Consider the following 19,379-nt stretch of genomic DNA (forward strand, 5'->3'; position numbering starts at 1 on the left):
GACTTCATGCTGTCAATCTGTCGCTCATTATCTTGTTTTCCTGCGTTTCTTTTCCTGTGTGCTTTAGCCTACCCATTTAATACTGCAATTTCTTATGCTGGGTTTCTTAGATTTTTCCTTATTTATGTTTTTTGACCCTGTTCTGTTTTTTAGTTTAGTGTCTACCCTGAAGTTTGTATTTAGAATCTCGTGTATAATATAGTCTATTCTCTGGTGGTCTCTTACTTACTTGGCCTAGACTGATTTAGACCCTTTGCTCTTCCCCTCCTAAATAATTATTTTCATTTCTTATTCCAACTCGTGTTATGAATTTGTAGTTAGAGTGATAAGATCGTCCTTGCTTTGGTAGTTTCCTTACCTTTACCCTAATGCTATAGTTGAATATTTGCTATCCTGTTCTGGTTCTATCCATCGGTCTCCTTAGTCTGTGGATTGTGACCCCTGTCTCCCTTTTTTCTTTTTTCAGGTATGAGAGCCTTCTTGAGGATTTCTTGTAGTGGAGGGCTTTTAGTTACAAATTCCCTTAACCTTTGTTTGTCTGGAAAAGATTTAATTTCTCCCTCATATCTGAAGGAAATTCTTGCTGGATAGAGTATTCTTGGCTGAAGATTTTTATCTTTTAAGGCTTTGACTATGTCACTCCATTCTCTCCTAGCTTGTAAGGTTTCTGTAGAGAAATCCGCTGAAAGTCTGATAGGACTTCTTTGTAGGTTATTCTCTTCTTTTTTCTTGCTTCCCTGAGTATTCTTTCTTTACCTTCCCTTCTTGCCAATTGTACTACTATGTGCCTTGCAGTAGGTCTTTTTACATAGACAAATCTAGGAGATCTGAAAGCTTCCTCTATACACATTTCTCCATCAATCCCTAGATTTGGGAAGTTCTCTTCAACAATTTCATTAAGCACACTTTCTGCTCCATTTTCCTTTTCCACGTTCTCGGGAATTCCTATGATCCTTAAGTTCTTATTCCTCATTGAATCCACTATCTCTCGGAGATTTGCCTCGTTTTTTTAAATTCTTAGTTCTCTTTCTTCCTCCGTCTGGAGCCATTCAGCCTGTCTATCTTCAGTTATGTTAATTTGCTCTTCTATGGTGTCTACACGGGCATTCAGGGAATCCGTATTCTGTTTTATCTGGCCCATTGTGTTTTTCATCTCTAGTAATTCTGTTTGATTCTTCTTTATAATTTCAATCTCTTTTGTGAAGTAACTCCAGAACTCATTGGCTTGTTTCTCTCTCTTTCTCTCTACCTCATTGAGTTTTTTGATTATAGCTGCTCTGAACTCATTATCACTTAGTTCACCTAATTCCAAGTCCTCAGGACTTAATTCTCTGTTTTTATTGTTTTCCTTCTGGTCTGGGCTTTTATAAATTGCTGGGTGGTAGAGGAGCGGTTTTTTCGCATGGTGGTAGAATTTGGTTGCAGTTACAGCCTGTCGCCACTAGATGGGGGTCGAGAGCCACGTGTTCTGAGCTCTCCGCCTTCGGGCAAGATGGCGGCGCCCAGAGCGCTTTTCTGTGAGGGAGGGGCTGCTCTTCTCACACGTGGAGCGGGATTCGGATCAGTTCTGTTCTCTGGTCTCCCAAGGCCCTGGGTTTATGGGGTCCCCGCGGACGGAAGCTTTCCCCCGTCAGCGGGTCTCCACTGAATCAGCCACAGGAGTCCTGGATGATCCCCCCGGTCACGCGGCCCCTCTCCCGCTCCTTCCTGGACCCGCACAGCAGCCATCGCAGACTCTAGGGGAGGTAGTGATGTTCTCTCCTACCGTTCCAGCGCCTCTGAAGGTGTAAGCAAGGTTATGATCTCTGCCTTCTTGGTATTGTAGGTCTCTAACGTGTTGGCATTAGATTTATTCTCTGAAATTCAGTTTTTCCAATCCTTTGTTGTATTTTGGAGGGGAGAGAATCCCAGGTCAGCTCACCCCACCATTTTGCTCCGCCCCTTCTGTCTGTGTTAATTAATTTGACTGTAGTAATCCTTTCACGTGTATCAAACCATCACATTGTATACTTTAAATATACACAATCTTATTTTTCTTTCTTTTTTTTTTTTTTTTGAGGAAGATTAGTCCTGAGCGAACTACTACCAATCCTCCTCTTTTTGCTGAGGAAGGCTGGCCCTGAGCTAACATCCATGCCCATCTTCCTCTGCTTTATAGTGGGACGCCTGTCACAGCATGGCTTTTGCCAAGCGGTACTATATCAGCACCCAGGATCCGAACCGGCGAATCCCGGGCCACCAAGAAGTGGAACGTGTGAACTTAACTGCTGTACTGCCGGGACAGCCCAATCTTATTTTTCAATTGTACCTCAATAAAAATAAAATATTAAAAAAGGACCATTTTTAGGAAAAGCAATGATGTGCATTGATTGCTTTTGTTTTGGTCATTCTCCTGAAACCCACTTCTCAGGAGAAATCAGATGCCCTACTGTTTCTTTGTAAACTTTTAGTTTTGAAATAATTCTAGACACTCATAGAAGTGTAAAAGTTAGTGCAGAGAGCTCCTGTGTACCCTTCACTCAGCTTCTCCTAATGATTACATCTTACACAATCCTAGTGAAATGATGGAAACCAAGAAGGTGTAATGGGACAGATCAGCGTTTCCAGGGATAGATTTGCTTTCGAGGCATTTCATGAGGGTGTTCTGTCTGGGTGGGGATCTAGTCATATAGTTAAAATAATGCAGAGGGGTCAGCCCAGTGGTGCAGTGGTTAAGTTCATGCGCTCCACTTTGGCAGCCAGTGTTCACCCGTTCGAATCCCACGTGCGGACCTACGCACCACTTGTCAAGCCATGCTGTGGCAGGCCTCCTACATACAAAGTAGAGGACGATGGGCACAGATGTTAGCTCAGGGCCAGTCTTCCTCAGCAAAAAGAGGAGGATTGGCAGCGAATGTTAGCTCAGGGCTAATCTCCCCCCTACCCCCCAAAAAGTAAAGTAATGCTCAAACAATTGATGTCTTCCAAATTTAATCATTAAGCCGAGAGCATGTGAATAGTTTAAGTTGAAACAAAACGGGGGCCCAGAGTTTCTCAGGCCTATCTAAATCAGACATTTTTAGCTCCATTGAGGATTTATAGCAGATCTAAGATCAAAATAATAAAGGCAATTGTGCCATGAACCTAAAACTGCTCTAAAAAAAATAAAGCCTAAAAGAAAATTTGAAGGCTAAAACTAGAATGAGATGAATTTCCAGAGTGGAAGAGTTGGACAACTTGGGGAGGTCGATGGCGGTTCCAGGCAGGTTACAGTTAATTCTTGGCTTCACCATTATTCACTCTAACGCATTGTCAGAATCTCAACTGTTAAGGGGGAAAAATGTCAGAAAATAATCATCACAGTTTCCGCTAAAACAACGATGTATCAGGTACTTTCCTACCATAGTCTTCCTTGACTTTTCAAAACCACACAGGAGGCATCGAATAACCCCCCATTCTACCTACGAGAAATTTGAGGTTCATAGCGTTAAGAGGCTCGCTTAAGATTCCCCACAGATCCAAACCAGAATCAGTCTGAGGCCAGCAGCCCTCTAGTTCATCTGAAATGTTAAACAAAAAAATTTACTCTGAACCTGAAACAAAGAGACCACCTCTGGAATGGATTTGTCATGATTTGATTGACACATGGATTTGTCATGATTTGATTGACACCGGGAACTTCCAAAATGGTAATCTCATCACGCCCAGCCCTTGATTAAAATTCAACATAAACACAATGATTCACGCAATAACCTGCAGACCCACTGTTTTAGCCTTTCAGAATTTGTAAGATCTGATTCAGGGCACCAAGAATTAAGGTCCGTGTAGGAGCCTGAGTCTGTCTACAAACCGTCTTCCCCACCCCGGGGAGGAATGGAACACAGAGTGGTGTCCAGTCTTTTTCTCTGGTTTCCATTGTTTTTGTAAAGGGGTAAGTTAATTAACATCAAGTCCCTGATTTAACCTAGTTCGAGCAAAGCTTTAACATATTAATCCCAAGATATTGAAAAATAGTAAAAAAAAAAAAAAAAAAATTAAAAAATCACTAATATTCTTTATGTATCAATAATTACTTTTCCTTTTTCAATATCTTGGAAATAAATCAAAACTGTGCTGGAGGTAGATTAAATCATGGACTTGATATCAGTTCGTGTTCCTTCCTTAAGATATTGCTTCTCTTTGGCATTTGGGAGAAATATGGCTTGCAAAACTGATATGATGTCATTCTTTTTCTCTACTTGTGTACACCTCTAGTTTTCTAAATGCCTACTCAGAAGTATATTCTTCTCATACTTGGCCTTGTCAGCTTATTTTATTTTATTTCTTTTGCATGTGAGGAAGATTGACCCTGAGCTGTTAGCCACAGCGTGGCTTGACAAGCAGTGTTTGGTCCGCACTCGGGATCCGAACCTGGGAAACCCTGGCCGCTGGGGCGGAGTGCACAAACCTAACCAACACGCCACTGGCCAGCCCCTTAGCTTATTTTAAATAAAATCTTTTCAGACTCATTTACGTTAAAAAAAAAAAAAAAAAAAAGATATGGCCCAAACTGGGTAAAGCTTGGCGGATCTACATTCCTTGACTCCTCCGCACATTTCAGGCATAGGATGAATAATTCACTAGACCAGGAAAATCAATATTGTTTCCAATGTGGACCTATTTCTAAATTATTTTTTCTCTTGGTGGAGTTTCCGAGGGAAACGTAATCCTTGCGGATTGTCTAAAATGGTTGGTTCAGGGGCCTTAAACCAATCAGTGGGCTGATGAGGTAGCAGGAGGCGCGTCCCGGAGTTTCTCGGGTCCTATATAAGCAGAGACGTCTGGGCTCAGGGCGCAGTCGGACGGACGGCCCGGAGCGCGGGAGGCTGAGGGCGGGAAGACGCCGAGGCGGTAAGTTAGCTGGGCCTGTCCACGCGGGGCGGCCTCGGAAACTGGGGGGCATGGGTCTGGTGTCAGAGGGGTGTGGGTTTATACTCGCCATGCAGCAGCTCCGAGATCTCGTGGAAGCCACGGGTCTCCCTCGCACCCCGTTATTAACACTGATTCCTTGTTTAGCTCATTTGTGAAATGGGAATCATGTCAGCACACCCATGGTGTGGTGTGGTTTATAGTGTAAACCAGGGGTTCTCAGCCGCGGCACAATTGACATTTTTGGCCAGATAAATTTTGTTGCTGTTGTCCTGTGTGTTGTAGGATGTTTGGCCGCATCTCTCTCTCCAGCCCCTTCCCTCCCCTATGCCCTGAATGTGACAACCGAGGATGTCTCTAGCCATCACCAGATGTCCCCAGGGTGGGGGTGGGGGGCAGTGGGGACACAAGTCACCCGTGGCTCAGAACCATTGCTTTAAGTATTAATCACTATGACCAACAACAATGTGCTGGGCGTATTATCAGCACCATCTTATCTTGCCTTCAATCTAAGAGGGAAGTTTTAAGGTGTCTGAATTGCTAAATGATTTGCTCAAGACACCACAGCTAATCACAGACAGAGCCTGGAATTAAAACAACACGGAGGGGCCAGCCGGTGGCCGAGTGGTGGAGTCCCTGCTCTGCTTTGGTTGCTGCGGGTTTGCAGGTTGGGATCCTGGGCCCGCGTGCTGTGGCGGCGTCCCACGTGGAGGTGCTAGAATGACCCACAACTGGCACATACAACTGTGCACTGGGGTTTTGGGGAGAAAAAAAAAAAGAGGTAGATTGGCAAGAGATGTTAGCTCAGGGCTAATCTCCTCAAAAAACAAACAAACAGAAGTGAAAAAACCCCACAGAACTGAGCAAGCTTCCCCAAATGATCTGACATATGAAAACTTCAGCTACTGTGGATTTTAGGCAAGTGGGTTACCTCTGAATTCTTCTGCATGGGATGTGGTTTTCCCCAGGAGATTTCTTCTCAGGTCCTGCTATTACTTTAAAAATATTATGGTATTTTTACTATCCACAGGGTCAATCAAACCTTTAATTAAGGACCTGCTCTCAACCTCCTAATCCAGTCAGGATCAGAGCCCGTTTGTCTGTCTCGGTGCCCCGTGGCGCTCACTGGCGTGCTAAGTCCCCCAGAATTGAATCCTAAAATGTGTCCTGCTTTTATTTTTCTTCTGAGGTTCTGTGGCTTGCACTAATGTGAAAGGAACCCCAAAGTGATTAAAAATTCCCAGCTGAATCCCTGCCTCCTCCCAGACGTCTAGTAACACGAAACCACTTTTCATTCCTAGATTTCCAGCTCTCTTTTCTCATATCTGCATGCTTTCCCGCCTTCCCGACACAGGAAGCTCTGGGAACCCCGACCTCTCCTAGGGTCTCCGTCCTGGCTCTCCAGCAACCTTGCCCAAGACCCTCCCTCCCGGGTCTTTCTCCTCTCCCCAGACCTTCAGGTTGATCTCCAACCTGTAGCTAGAAGGAAAGCTGGGGTGTATTCTTTTCAAAGCTGTTGAACTTGGGACAAAATTGATGTCTGGAGAATATCACAAAGTGGTGCTTGCCTTTGGAAGCTAGATATAGGACCTCCTAAAAACTTTTCTCTTAAAACTTTCCTGAAAATTTCAAAGAGCACTGGATTTTAAATCCATTTTCTGGGATGAGATTAAGAATATGTAACCCATAGCAACTGATAGCAGGTTAACGGATTGCCCAGGGCTGGGGGGTGGAGGTGGGTGGAGAATGGGGAGTGACCACTTAATGGGTATGGGGTTTCCTTTTGAGGTGATGAAAAAGTTCTGGACCTGAACAGTGGGATGCTTGTACAACATTGCGAATGTACTTAGTGCCACGAAATCACACACTTTAACAGAGTTAAGATGGTGAACTTTATGTTATGTGTATTTTACCACAGTAACAAACGATCTGTTCAGGAGCTGAATTCTCTTAGGATTCCTTTGTTCCCTCCCTTCCCTGGACAGATCGATATCCTGGGATCAAGGAGGAACTGTGTCGGGGATGATCTTAGGTTAATATTTCCAATGTTACTAACCATTCTAATTCTATGGAATTCTCAGGCTGTAAATATTTTTTTCTGCAGAATCATGACTAACACAGCTTTGCCTTGTATCTTGTCCTGATGGGAGGCTAGAAAAACTTGACATTATCGTTACAATTTTTTAGGGGCTTTACACATAGTAATCATATTTAATACAGTAAAGAACAACATTGTCCCGATTTACAGATGAGAAAACGACCCCACCTCTATACTTTTAGAGCTCAGAATCTAGGGGGATTCAGTCGTTTCAGCCACCTTTTACTATAAAGGTGGATATTGGAAGAACACTAGTATGGATTAATTTCCATAATATTAAACATAGAACCAGCGGAGGATGGGATCCAAAATTGGGATGAGGAATTTAGAGGGGAGGGAAGGGTGGAGAAAGAAATTAAACTGATCTGGTTCATTCTTTTTTTTTTCCCCTCCAGAGTTCTGAAGAAACAGTCAATCTATTACTGAGGAAAACCGGAGATAAATCTCTTTAGATAGGTCTCAATTAGGCACTGGCTTCTTGAAGAGTTTGCTCAGAGTCAAACTGGAGAATTCTCCAGTAGGTATGGCTATGGACCAGACATTTTCCTGGGGTCATGGAAAACCCCAAGATAGCCCTTGGGGATCGGGGCTGCCACCGTCTGTACACTCCCAAAGAGCCCTGATTGAAAAGCAGGACTGTGACTCTGAGGCTTGGCACATTAGCTTTAGAGCGTTTACCAGCTCAGAGGAATCAGACCCCGTCCAGGATCTGAGGAGACTCTATGAACTCTGCCATCTGTGGCTGAGGCCAGATCTTCACACCAAGGAGCAGATTCTGGATAAGCTGGTGATGGAGCAGTTTATGATCTCAATGCCGCAGGAGCTCCAGGTCTTAGTCAAGGAGAGTGGTGTGGAGAGTTGCAGAGACCTGGAGGACATGCTAAGAAATAACATGAAACCCAAGAAATGGGTGAGTAGGACCCTCATGAGTGGAGTGGGAAAGGCAGAGCTGGTATGGGGGCTGCAAGATGGAGTTGGACTAGAAAGTTGTTCTCAAATGGGAGAGAGTTTGCCCCTCAGGGGACACTTGGCAATGTCTAGGGACATTTTTGACTGTCACAATGGAGGGTGGGGAGCAGGAGAGGGGATGCCACTGGCTTCTGGAGGGTAGAGGCTAGAGATGCCGCTCAATGTCAGACTTTCTCAAATCAACAGTGGTGATATTTGGGCATAGATCATTTTTTGCTGGGTGGGCTATCTTGAGCATCATAGGATGTTTAGAAGCATCTCTGGTCTCTACCCATTAGATGCCAATGGCAACCTCCCTCAGTTGTGAAAATCAAAACCCAAAAATCTCCAGTCATTGCCACATGTCTCATAGGGTCAAAATGGCTCCCAGGTAAAAACCACTGGATTAGGTGATACTTAAATGAGAACAGTTTTCATCATGGAGGTTTGAGTGTGCCCACATGCTTTGGAGAAAGAATTAAGGAAGGGGAGGGGGAAAAAAGCCTCAAAAAGATCTAGGAGGGGATGGGACCTGGTGTACACATGGTGCACAGTTTGCTCCAGTCATGGGGAAATAGGTTCATTTATAGGTGATTTTGTGAGTGGACAGGATGGAAATGAGATAGTCCAACATGGCACTCCTCCTTTCCCCATGTGTTCTGTGGTAGATGATGAAATCCACTAGGGGCGAAGAGTGGGAATTATAAGCTTTGACAACACTGGAAAAAATGCTATGAGGAATTGTAGAATGTTAACCTGGTTTAATAAAGAAATTCTTAAGACCCAGCTGCGTGAGATGCAAAAGCCAAACATTTGAAGCATCCCTTTGGCAAGGTGTTGGATTTCATTGCACCATGTCGCACATTCCTAGATCGGGAAATGGACAAAGCATGCATTATGATGGCATAGTTTGAGGGATGATTACTAACTGAGGAGGCAGGAGAAAATGGGGAGGTATTCAGGTACATTAGATATTGTGGCCAGACTCAAATCAGAGATGTGATTATGACAGTTCAGAGGTGATACAACCTAATCTTGATCGAGGCCAGTAGTTGTCCATGCAAGGGGGTGGGCTGACTCCACCTTCACCCCCCACGGTGCAAGTTGGCAATGTTGAGAGACATTTTTTGGTTGTTAGAACTTGGGAGGTTACTATTTTAAGGAGGTAATCCCAGCCAAGTGTGAGTGCATGGTGGGATGCATGCAGGGAGCTTGAGAGCCTACATTCCGGTTCTTCGATCGAGCCTGATCTTATTTTATTTTTTTCCCCACAGACCATAGTGAGCTTAGGAGGACAGAAATTTCTTATACAAAATTCAGATGTTCAGATGGCCGAAGCTGAGGTCAGTGGCATGGACGATGTGATAGACTTGTCCAGGAAGCGTCAATCCTCTGTGAGTGAGATACATCCAGAGAAGAATCAGCAGGTCAGCCGAGAGCTGGGGAACCAGCCAGGAATCTGTGAAATGTCAGCAGCGCAGGTGAGTGGGTGATGCCCTCCCTCGTCTCCAGGGAGAGGTGGTAGGAGGTACAAGAGGAAGCAGAAGGTGTAGCTGCTAGAATAACTGGATATTTGGCACAGAACAGAACTGGTCCCATTTACCCTAGGAATGCCACGGACGCATTAAGTCCCTAGACATTGCCGAGCCAGTGTGAAGAATGAAGACTTAACCTCTGTCCCTCCATCATTACAGCTTTTAGTGTCAAGGTTGGAGAGAAAGAAATAGTCTGAATGAAATGGTGCTAGGTCAATTTGCCAGAGGTTAATGAACTGAAAGCTCATTTCCCCATAGTCAGTTTCCTCAAAGGCATTCCCTAAAATGATAATTGGTCAAGGACCCAGTTTTTGGAATATTGTCAATTCCTTAAAGGAGTGGTTCTCAGTTGGAGTCATTTTGCCTCCCAGAAGACATTTGCCAATGTCTGGAGACATTTTTGGTTGTCAAAATGGGGTGGGGGTGGGGGATGCTGTTGACATCTGGTGAGTAGAGACCAGGGATGCTGCTGGTCATCCTGCGATGCACTGGACAGCCCCCACAGTAAAGAATCATCCAACCAAAATATCAGTAGTGCTAAAATATCAGGAGTTCAGAGACCTGGACCTACAGTCATTCTACCTCCAGAATCGGGGGCAGGGAGAAGTTGAGATGACTTAGAGAGTAGGCTTAGAGAATTAAGAGTAAAAACTCATGTATGGACTTGACTTAAAGGTGTGCCGATTAACGACAGACTTGGGAATCAGGTGATGATTATCAGGGGTGATGGGGTGGCCCAAAAGTCTAGGCATATCCATAAAAGTATGTTATTAGGAAAGTTGGTGTCTCAGACCAGGGAGATGAGTAGGATGGGGAAAGAAGGGACAAGCTTTCCCAAATTTAGACCTGTTAGTAACTACACTTGGTTGCCATTATCAGGGACGGAAAGTTCTCCTGCCAGAGACCATTCCTAAGGTAGATGACCGGGAGGGTCTGAGACGCAAGCAGAACTTGAAGGAGGACCTGATGGGAGACAGGGAAGAGACAACAACACATGAATCTCAAGAGCCTCAGCTTCCGAAGTGTCCTGGCGAGTATGGAAACCGGGAATTCAGAGGAGTTAGTGACTCTTCCTATGCTGGTACAGGGCTGGGTATTCAGCATTACTATCTCTTGGTGGGGGGCGGGGGGTGCTGGTAGGTGGCTCTCAAAATGCCAAGCTTTCTCCATCACTGACTTTCCAGAGTGTCCTACAATCCAGTCTCTTAGGTGTGTTGATGGATAGGACGTTCTCAGCCAACATCAGTGTTTGGTTCAAATGAGTTTGGCATCGTTGAAAATGCTCTTTATTAAATGTTGTACGTTGAACCCCTTCTTTCAGCAGATTCTGTAAGGGCCAAGGACGGGAAGAATCCCCAAGAAGAAACTTCTATTAAAAATGTGGATGCCGACATACCTTCCACCCTCATTTCAGAGAGAGAAGTTTTGACTCAGACTGGGAATAGAGTAGATTCCCAGAAGAGTGCAAGAAGCTCCAAAAGAAGAGAACAGGACAACACTCCCATTTCCCAAGACATGCCTCAAGAAAGAGCCACATATTTGGACAAAGGAGAATTCTCAGGACAGCTTGGGTCAAATTCAGTTCATTCGCCAAGCGCCGTGGAATCATCCGATCTTCCTGTTGGCAAAGAAGCCACAGGATGGATGAAAGAATGTAGGGTATGCAAGAAGAGATTTCATTATAAATCTCAGTTCGACCTTCACCAGAGGACACACACAGGCGAGAGACCCTTTAAATGCAGTATCTGTCCCAAGGGTTTCATGCAGGCTTCAGACCTCCGAGTTCACCAGCGAATCCACACAGGCGAGAAGCCGTACTGCTGTAGACTCTGTCTCAAGAAGTTCACTCACGACTCCACCCTGCGCAGCCATGAGAAGATCCACACCAAGGAAAAGCCGTACCGATGTGAAGACTGCGAGAAAGCTTTCACCCACAAGGGGAACCTCAACGTCCACCGACGCACCCACTCTGGAATCAAACCCTATGTGTGTCACGAGTGCCAAGGTGCCTTCCGTCAGCTGGGAACTTTTAAACGCCACCAAAAAACACATTCAAAAATGATTTCCCAGTGATTCCCTTCTGCCCCAAGAAGGAAATTGACCGTGACCTGTCACCTGTGTTATAAAAATGATGTATGACGTGTTAAGCACTTACAAGGTTTCTGGCACACAATGGGGGCTCTATAAATCTTAATTAAAGGATCTTTGAGTAATTATTTGGCTTCCCTATTGGTTTTTGTTTTCTGTTGTATTATCCCCTATTGTTTTCTTTCCTGTATGTTTTTTGGTTTATGTTGCCTTTCTTCAGTGCCTGCAAGTCTCGTTAGTTCTTAATAGTATTTCGTGGTTAAACTGAGGCTGCTGATTGTGCACCTCTTGCCCATTCTTTCTTTGTAAAATAGGCTGATCCAAGCAGGGTGGCCAGATTAAATACAGAATACACAGTGAAATTTGAATTTCAGATAAACAAAGTTTTTTAATATAATGTTCTGAATTCGTTGTTTTATCTGAAATTCAAATTTCACTGGGCATCTTGTGTTTTTTAAATAGACTTTATTTTTTAGAGCAGTTTTGGTTCACAGCAAAATTGAGCAGAAAGTACAGCGATTTCCCATAGACCCCCGGCCCCGCCCACACACAACCTCCCCCACTATCCACATCCCCTAGCGGACTGGGACGTTTGCTACAATTGATGAACCTACGTCGACACATCATCATCGTCCAAAGCTTATAGGTTACATTAGGGGTCGCTCTTGCTGTTGTACATTCTATGGGCTTGGACAAATGTGCAATGACATGTATCCATCATATGGTATCATACAGAATAGTTTCACTGCCCTAAAAATCCTCTGTGTTCTGCCTATTCATCCCTCCTTACCCCAGTATCCTATATTTTTATTTACTAAATTTGACAACCCGTAAATTCCCCCTTTGACCAGTGGACTACAGAGCATTCTGAGCCGCTGATTATCAGTGCTCCTTGATTTAGTTCCATCCACACCCCCTGAAACCTTTGTTAAACCTCACATGGATGGACCCACACTCAGTTTCTGATTGAGTAGCTGGGTGGGACCTGAGAATCTGCATTTTATGATAAAGTGAGTTTTAGAATAGTTTTCTAAAACCTGGGGCCAGCCCCATGGCCAAGTGGTTAAGTTCATGCGCTCAGCTTCAGCGGCCCAGGGTTTCACTGGTTCGGATCCTGGGCGCGGACATAGCACTGCTCATCGAGCCATCCTGCAGTGGAGGTCCCACATAGCACAACCAGAAGGACCCACAACTAGAATATACAACTATGTACTGGGGGGCTTTGGGGAGGAGAAGAAAAAATAATAGTAAATAATAAAGATACATAAATAAATAGAATCCACAGGATTCCCATATATCCCACACCATTTCCCCTGTTATTAACCTTGCGCATTAATATGGTACATTTGTCACACCTGATGAACTAATATGATACATTGAGATTAATTAAGGCCCATAGTTTACTGAGATTTCCTTGGTTGTCACATAATGTTCTGTTCCAGGATCCTGTCCAGGAAACCATAATGAATTTAGTTGCCATCTCCTTGGCCTCCTCTTGGCGGTGAAGGTTTCTCAGATTCTCCTTGTTGTGTTTTAAGAAGTTCTCAGGGGATACCAATGATTCTGGTCTTGGGACATCCTGAGAAAGGTGGGCTTAGCTGGCAGGCAGGGTCCAGTCGTCTTCAGAGGTCTGGGTCTGTCACTTCCCTCAGGGATGGCCCATTTACAGAAGCCCTCAGGCCTCTCGGGAGCCGGGCTTAGGAATTCCCTGAGGCAGGTTCACGTCCCTAATCCAGGGTAGGTGGACTCCCTTCTCATGCTAGGACTCCAGACTGAGCAGTGTGGGGCTGAGTGGGAGGTGGCTCTCCATCCTGGTGATTTAGTCTGACATCCTTCACTGGACCTGGAAAATGTTTTTGTTTTTGTTTATGCTTTTGTTTTTGAGGAAGGTTAGCCCTGAGCTAACATCTGCTGCCAACCCTCCCCTTTTTTGCTGAGGAAGACTGACCCTGAGCTAACATCCGTGCCCATCTTCCTCTACTTTATATGTGGGATGCCTGCCACACAGCATGGCTTCCCAAGCGGTGCCATGTCTGCACCCGGGATCCGAACTGGTGAACCCTGGGGCCGCCAAAGTGGAACATGTGCACTTAACCGCTGTACCACCAGGCCGGCCCCCTGGGAAATGTTTTGCTGATCCAACCTGTTCATTTCTTTTAATCGTAGGGACTCTGAGATCAAGTAAGCACACTCAAAGTTTCTTTGTAGCTCCATTTTCCAGTTTGGCTGCATGTCAGAATGACCTGGAAAGTTAAAGAAAAAGAAAACCACCCATGCTTGGGGGCCACACCCAGAGATAAGGATTTGCTTGGTCTGGAGTGTGGTCTTACGGTGTGCCTGACTCTGCCAGGTCAGTTTTCTGATTGTCCCTTGTAGTAACCCTAGTGACTGCTAGGTGCCTTGTCACTCTGTGTCCCCATCCTCTCATTGAAATCAGTGAGTCCATTTCAGAGGCACCACTGTATTCTCCAGGCCTATAGACCCTCTTAGAGGACACAGTTAGGATTTAGGAAGAGAGGAGGTCACATATGATAAACCATTCAGTCACTCCCACCTCTCTAGGTGTGGCTGCCCCCCACAACCAGCTGCATCCATATACCTGGGGTACTTGTTAGAAATTCAAATTCTCAGCCCCTAACCCAAACCTACTGAATCAGAAGCTCTGGGGATGGGGTCCCGGCTCTGGTTTAACAAGCCCTGCAGGTGATTCTAATACATCCCAAGATATATGAACCACTGCCCTTCATCTTCGGTTCTTAGATTTGGAATCACCTGGGTAGACTTCTGTTCTTTTATTATGAAATAATTATAGATTCACAGGAAGTTGCAAAAATTGTGCCTGGAGGTCTCATGTAGCTTTCATCCAATCTATTAAAAAACGTTTCCAGGGAGAAGGGGCAGAGCAAAATGGCAGGGTGAGCTGACCCAGGATTCTCTCCCCCCAAAATACAACAAAAGATTGGAAAAACTGAATTTCAGAGAATAAATCTAATGCCAACATGTTAGAGACCTACAATACCAAGAAGGCGGAGAAGGCAAACCTTGCTGATGGCCTCAGAGGCACTGGAACGGGTAGGAGAGAACGTGGCTCCCTCCTCTAGAGTCTGGGGTCGCAAGTCAGGAAGGAGCGGGAGAGGGGCCGCGCGACCGGGGGGTCATCCAGGACTCCTGTCGCTGGTTCAGTGGAAACCCGCTGCTGGGGGCGGGGGGAGCTTCCGTCTGCAGGGACCCCATAAACCCAGGGCCTTAGGAGGCCAGAGAACAGAACTGATCTGAATCCAGATCAGCGTGCGAGAAAAGCAGCCCCTCCCTCCCGGCAAACTACGCTGGGCGCTGCCATCTTGCCCGAAGGCGGAGAGCTCAGAACACGTGGCTCTCGACCCCCATCTAGTGGCGACAGGCTGTAACTGCAACTGAATTCTACCACCATGAGAAAAAACCGCTCCTCTACCATCCAGCAATTTATAAAAGCCCCAGACCAGAAGGAAAACAATAAAAACACAGAATTAAGTCCTGAGGACTTGGAATTAGGTAAACTAAGTGATAATGAGTTCAGAGCAGCTATAATCAAAAAACTCAATGAGGTAGAGAGAAACAAGCCAATGAGTTCTGGAGTTATTTCACAAAAGAGATTGAAATTATAAAGAAGAATCAAACAGAATTACTAGAGATGAAAAACACAATGGACCAGATAAAACAGAATACGGATTCCCTGAATGCCCGTGTAGACACCATAGAAGAGCAAATTAACATAACTGAAGATAGACAGGCTGAATGGCTCCAGACGGAGGAAGAAAGAGAACTAAGAATTAAAAAAAAAGAGGCAAATCTCCGAGAGATAGTGGATTCAATGAGGAGTAAGAACTTAAGGATCATAGGAATTCCCGAGAACGTGGAAAAGGAAAATGGAGCAGAAAGTGTGCTTAACGAAATTGTTGAAGAGAACTTCCCAAATCTAGGGATTGATGGAGAAATGTGTGTAGAGGAAGCTTTCAGATCTCCTAGATTTGTCAATGTAAGAAGACCTACTGCAAGGCACATAGTAGTACAATCGGCAAGAAGGGAAGGTAAAGAAAGAATACTCAGGGAAGCAAGAAAAAAGAAGAGAATAACCTACAAAGAAGCTCCTATCAGACTTTCAGCGGATTTCTCTACAGAAACCTTACAAGCTAGGAGAGAATGGAGTGACATAGTCAAAGCCTTAAAAGATAAAAATCTTCAGCCAAGAATACTCTATCCAGCAAGAATTTCCTTCAGATATGAGGGAGAAATTAAATCTTTTCCAGACAAACAAAAGTTAAGGGAATTTGTAACTAAAAGCCCTCCACTACAAGAAATCCTCAAGAAGGCTCTCATACCTGAAAAAAGAAAAAAGAGAGACAGGGGTCACAATCCACAGACTAGGGAGACCGATGGCTAGAACCAGAACAGGATAGCAAATATTCAACTATAGCATTAGGGTAAAAATAAGGAAACTACCAAAACAAGGACGATCTTATCACTCTAACTACAAATTCATAACACGAGTTGGAATAAGAAATGAAAATAATTATTTAGGAGGGGAAGAGCAAAGGGTCTAAATCAGTCTAGGCCAAGTAAGTAAGAGACCACCAGAGAATAGACTATATTATACACGAGATTCTAAATACAAACTTCAAGGTAGACACTAAAATAAAATACAGAACAGAGTCACAAATCATAAATAAGGAAAAATCTAAGAAACCCAGCATAAGAAATTGCAGTATTAAATGGGTAGGCTAAAGCACACAGGAAAAGAAATGCAGGAAAACAAGATAATGAGTGACAGATTGAGAGCATTAAGTCCACATGCATCAATAATCACTCTCAATATAAATGGATTGAATTCTCCAATAAAAAGACACAGAATAGCAAAATGGATTAAAGAACAAGATCCAACAATTTGTTGCCTCCAGGAAACACATCTCAGCCCCAAGGACAAACACAGGCTCAGAGTGAAGGGGTGGAGGACAATACTTCAAGCTAATAGCAAGGAAACTAAGTCAGGTGTTGCAATTCTTATATCAGACAAAGTGAATTTCAAAATAAGACAGGTAAAGAGAGACACAGCGGGACACTGTATAATGATCAAAGGGACACTTCATCAAGAAGAAATAACGCTTATAAATATCTATGCACCCAACACAGGAGCACCAAGATTCATAAAGCAACTATTAACAGACCTAAAGGAAGATGTTAAAAACAACATAATAATAGTAGGGGACCTCAACACCCCACTCACATCAATTGACAGATCATCCAGACAGAAAATCAACAAGGAAATAGTGGAGCTGAATGAAAAACTAAAACAATTGGACTTAATAGACATATATAGATCACTTCACCCTGAAAGAGCTGAATACACATTCTTCTCAAGTGTACATGGAACATTCTCAAGGATAGACCATATGTTGGGAAACAAGGCAAGCCTCTACAAATTTAAAAAACAATAGAAATAATAACAAGCATCTTCTCTGATCATAATGCTATAAGGCTAGAAATTAATTACAAGAGAAAAGCTGAGAAAGGCACAAAGACGTGCAGACTAAACAACACACTTCTGAACAAGCAATGGATCATTGAAGAAATTAAAGAAGAAATCAAAAAATACCTGGAAACAAATGAAAATGATAACATGCCATACCAACTCATATGGGATACAGCAAAAGCTGTATTAAGAGGAAAATTCATCGCAATACAGGCACATCTTAACAAACAAGAAAAATCGCAAATAAGCAATCTTAAACTACACCTAACTGAGCTAGGGAAAAAAGAACAAATAAAGCCCAAAGTCAGCAGAAGGAGAGAAATAATAAAAATCAGAGCAGAAATAAATACTATTGAAACAAAAAAGGCAGTAGAAAGGATCAATGAAACAAAGAGCTGTTTTTTTGAGAAGATAAATAAAATTGACAAACCCCTAGCCAGACTTAGAAAGCAAAAAAGGGAGAAAGGTCAAATAAACAAAATCAGAAATGAGCGAGGAGAAATAACAACAGACTCTGCAGAAATACAACGGATTATAAGAGAATACTACGAAAAAACTATATGCCAACAGAATGGATAAGCTAGAGGAAATGGATAAATTCTTGGACTCCTGGAATCTCCCAAAGCTCACTCAAGAAGAGGCAGACAATTTGAACAGACCAATCACAAGGAAAGAGATTGAAACAGCAATCAAAAACATCCCAAAGAATAAAACCCCAGGCCCAGATGGCTTTCCTGGGGAATTCTACCAAACTTTCAGAGAGGATTTAATACCTATCCTTTTCAAGCTATTCCAAAAAATTAGGGAAGAAGGGACACTTCCTAACACATTCTGTGAGGCCAACATCACGCTGATACCAAAGCCGACAAGGACACCACGAAAAAAGAGAACTACAGGCCAATATCACTGATGAACGTAGATGCTAAAATTCTAAACAAAATTTTGGCAACCAGAATTCAGCAATTCATCCACAGAATCATACATCAGGATCAGGTGGGATTCATACCAGGGACACAGGGATGGTTCAACATCCGCAAATCAATCAACGTGATACAGCACAGCAACAAACTGAGGAATAAAAACCACATGATCATCTCAATAGATGCAGAGAAGGCATTTGACAAGATCCAACAGCCATTTATGATAAAAACTCTGAACAAAATGGGCATAGAAGGAAACTACCTCAACATAATAAAGGCCACATATGACAAACCCATAGCCAACATCATACTCAATGGGAAAAAACTGAACGCCATCCCCCTGAAAACAGGAATGAGACAAGGATGCCCTCTATCACCACTCTTATTTAACATAGTCCTGGAGGTCCTGGCCAGAGCAATCAGGCAAGAAAAAGGAATAAAAGGAATCCAAATAGGGAGGGAAGAAGTGAAACTCTCCCTGTTTGCAGATGACATGATCTTATACATAGAAAACCCCAAAGAATCCATTGGAAAACTCTTAGAAGTAATCAACAACTACAGCAAAGTTCAGGGTACAAAATCAATTTGCATAAATCAGTAGCATTTCTACACTCTAATAATGAACTAACAGAAAAAGAACTCAAGAACACAATACCATTCACAATCGCAACAAAAAGAATAAAATACCTCGGGGTAAATTTAGCTAAGGAAGTGAAGGACCTGTACAATGAAAATTACAAGGCCTTTCTGAGAGAATTGGATGACAACATAAGGAGATGGAAAGACATTCCATGTACATGGATTGGAAGAATAAACATACTTAAAATGTCCGTTCTACCTAAAGCAATCAACAGATTCAACACCATCCCAATCAGAATCCCAATGACATTCTTTACAGAATTAGAACAAAGAATCCTAAAATTCATATGGGGCAACAAAAGACCCCGAATTTCTAAAGCAATCCTGAGAAAAAAGAACAAAACGGGAGGCATCACAATCCCTGACTTCAAAACACACTACAAAGCTACCAGTAATCAAAACAGCATGGTACTGGTACAAAAACAGGTGCACAGATCAATGGAACAGAATTGAAAGCCCAGAAACAAAACCACACATCTATGGACAGCTTATCTTTGACAAAGGAGCTGAGGGCATACAATGGAGAAAAGAAAGTCTCTTCAACAAATGGTGCTGGAAAAACTGGAAAGCCACATGTAAAAGAATGAAAATTGACCATTCTTTTTCACCATTCACCAAAATAAACTCAAAATGGATCAAAGACCTAACAGTGAGACCTGAAACCATAAGGCTTCTAGAAGAAAACGTAGGCAGTACACTCTTTGACATCAGTATTAAAAGGATCTTTTTGGACACCATGCCTTCTCAGAGAAGGGAAA

General features: G+C 43.4%; 1 protein-coding gene across 1 annotated transcript; it reads left to right on the top strand.

Annotated features, from left to right (window-relative positions):
- Positions 1 to 7,508: 7,508 nt before the first annotated feature.
- LOC106823973 (zinc finger and SCAN domain-containing protein 5B-like) lies at positions 7,509 to 11,541 on the top strand. The gene is made up of 4 exons (XM_070498774.1): positions 7,509 to 7,895; positions 9,208 to 9,414; positions 10,348 to 10,498; positions 10,793 to 11,541. Exons 1-4 carry the CDS (start codon positions 7,509 to 7,511, stop codon positions 11,539 to 11,541), a joined length of 1,494 nt encoding a protein of 497 aa, XP_070354875.1.
- Positions 11,542 to 19,379: the final 7,838 nt, after the last annotated feature.

Source organism: Equus asinus, chromosome 26, assembly GCF_041296235.1.
Source record: "Equus asinus isolate D_3611 breed Donkey chromosome 26, EquAss-T2T_v2, whole genome shotgun sequence".
Lineage (NCBI taxonomy): Eukaryota > Metazoa > Chordata > Mammalia > Perissodactyla > Equidae > Equus > Equus asinus.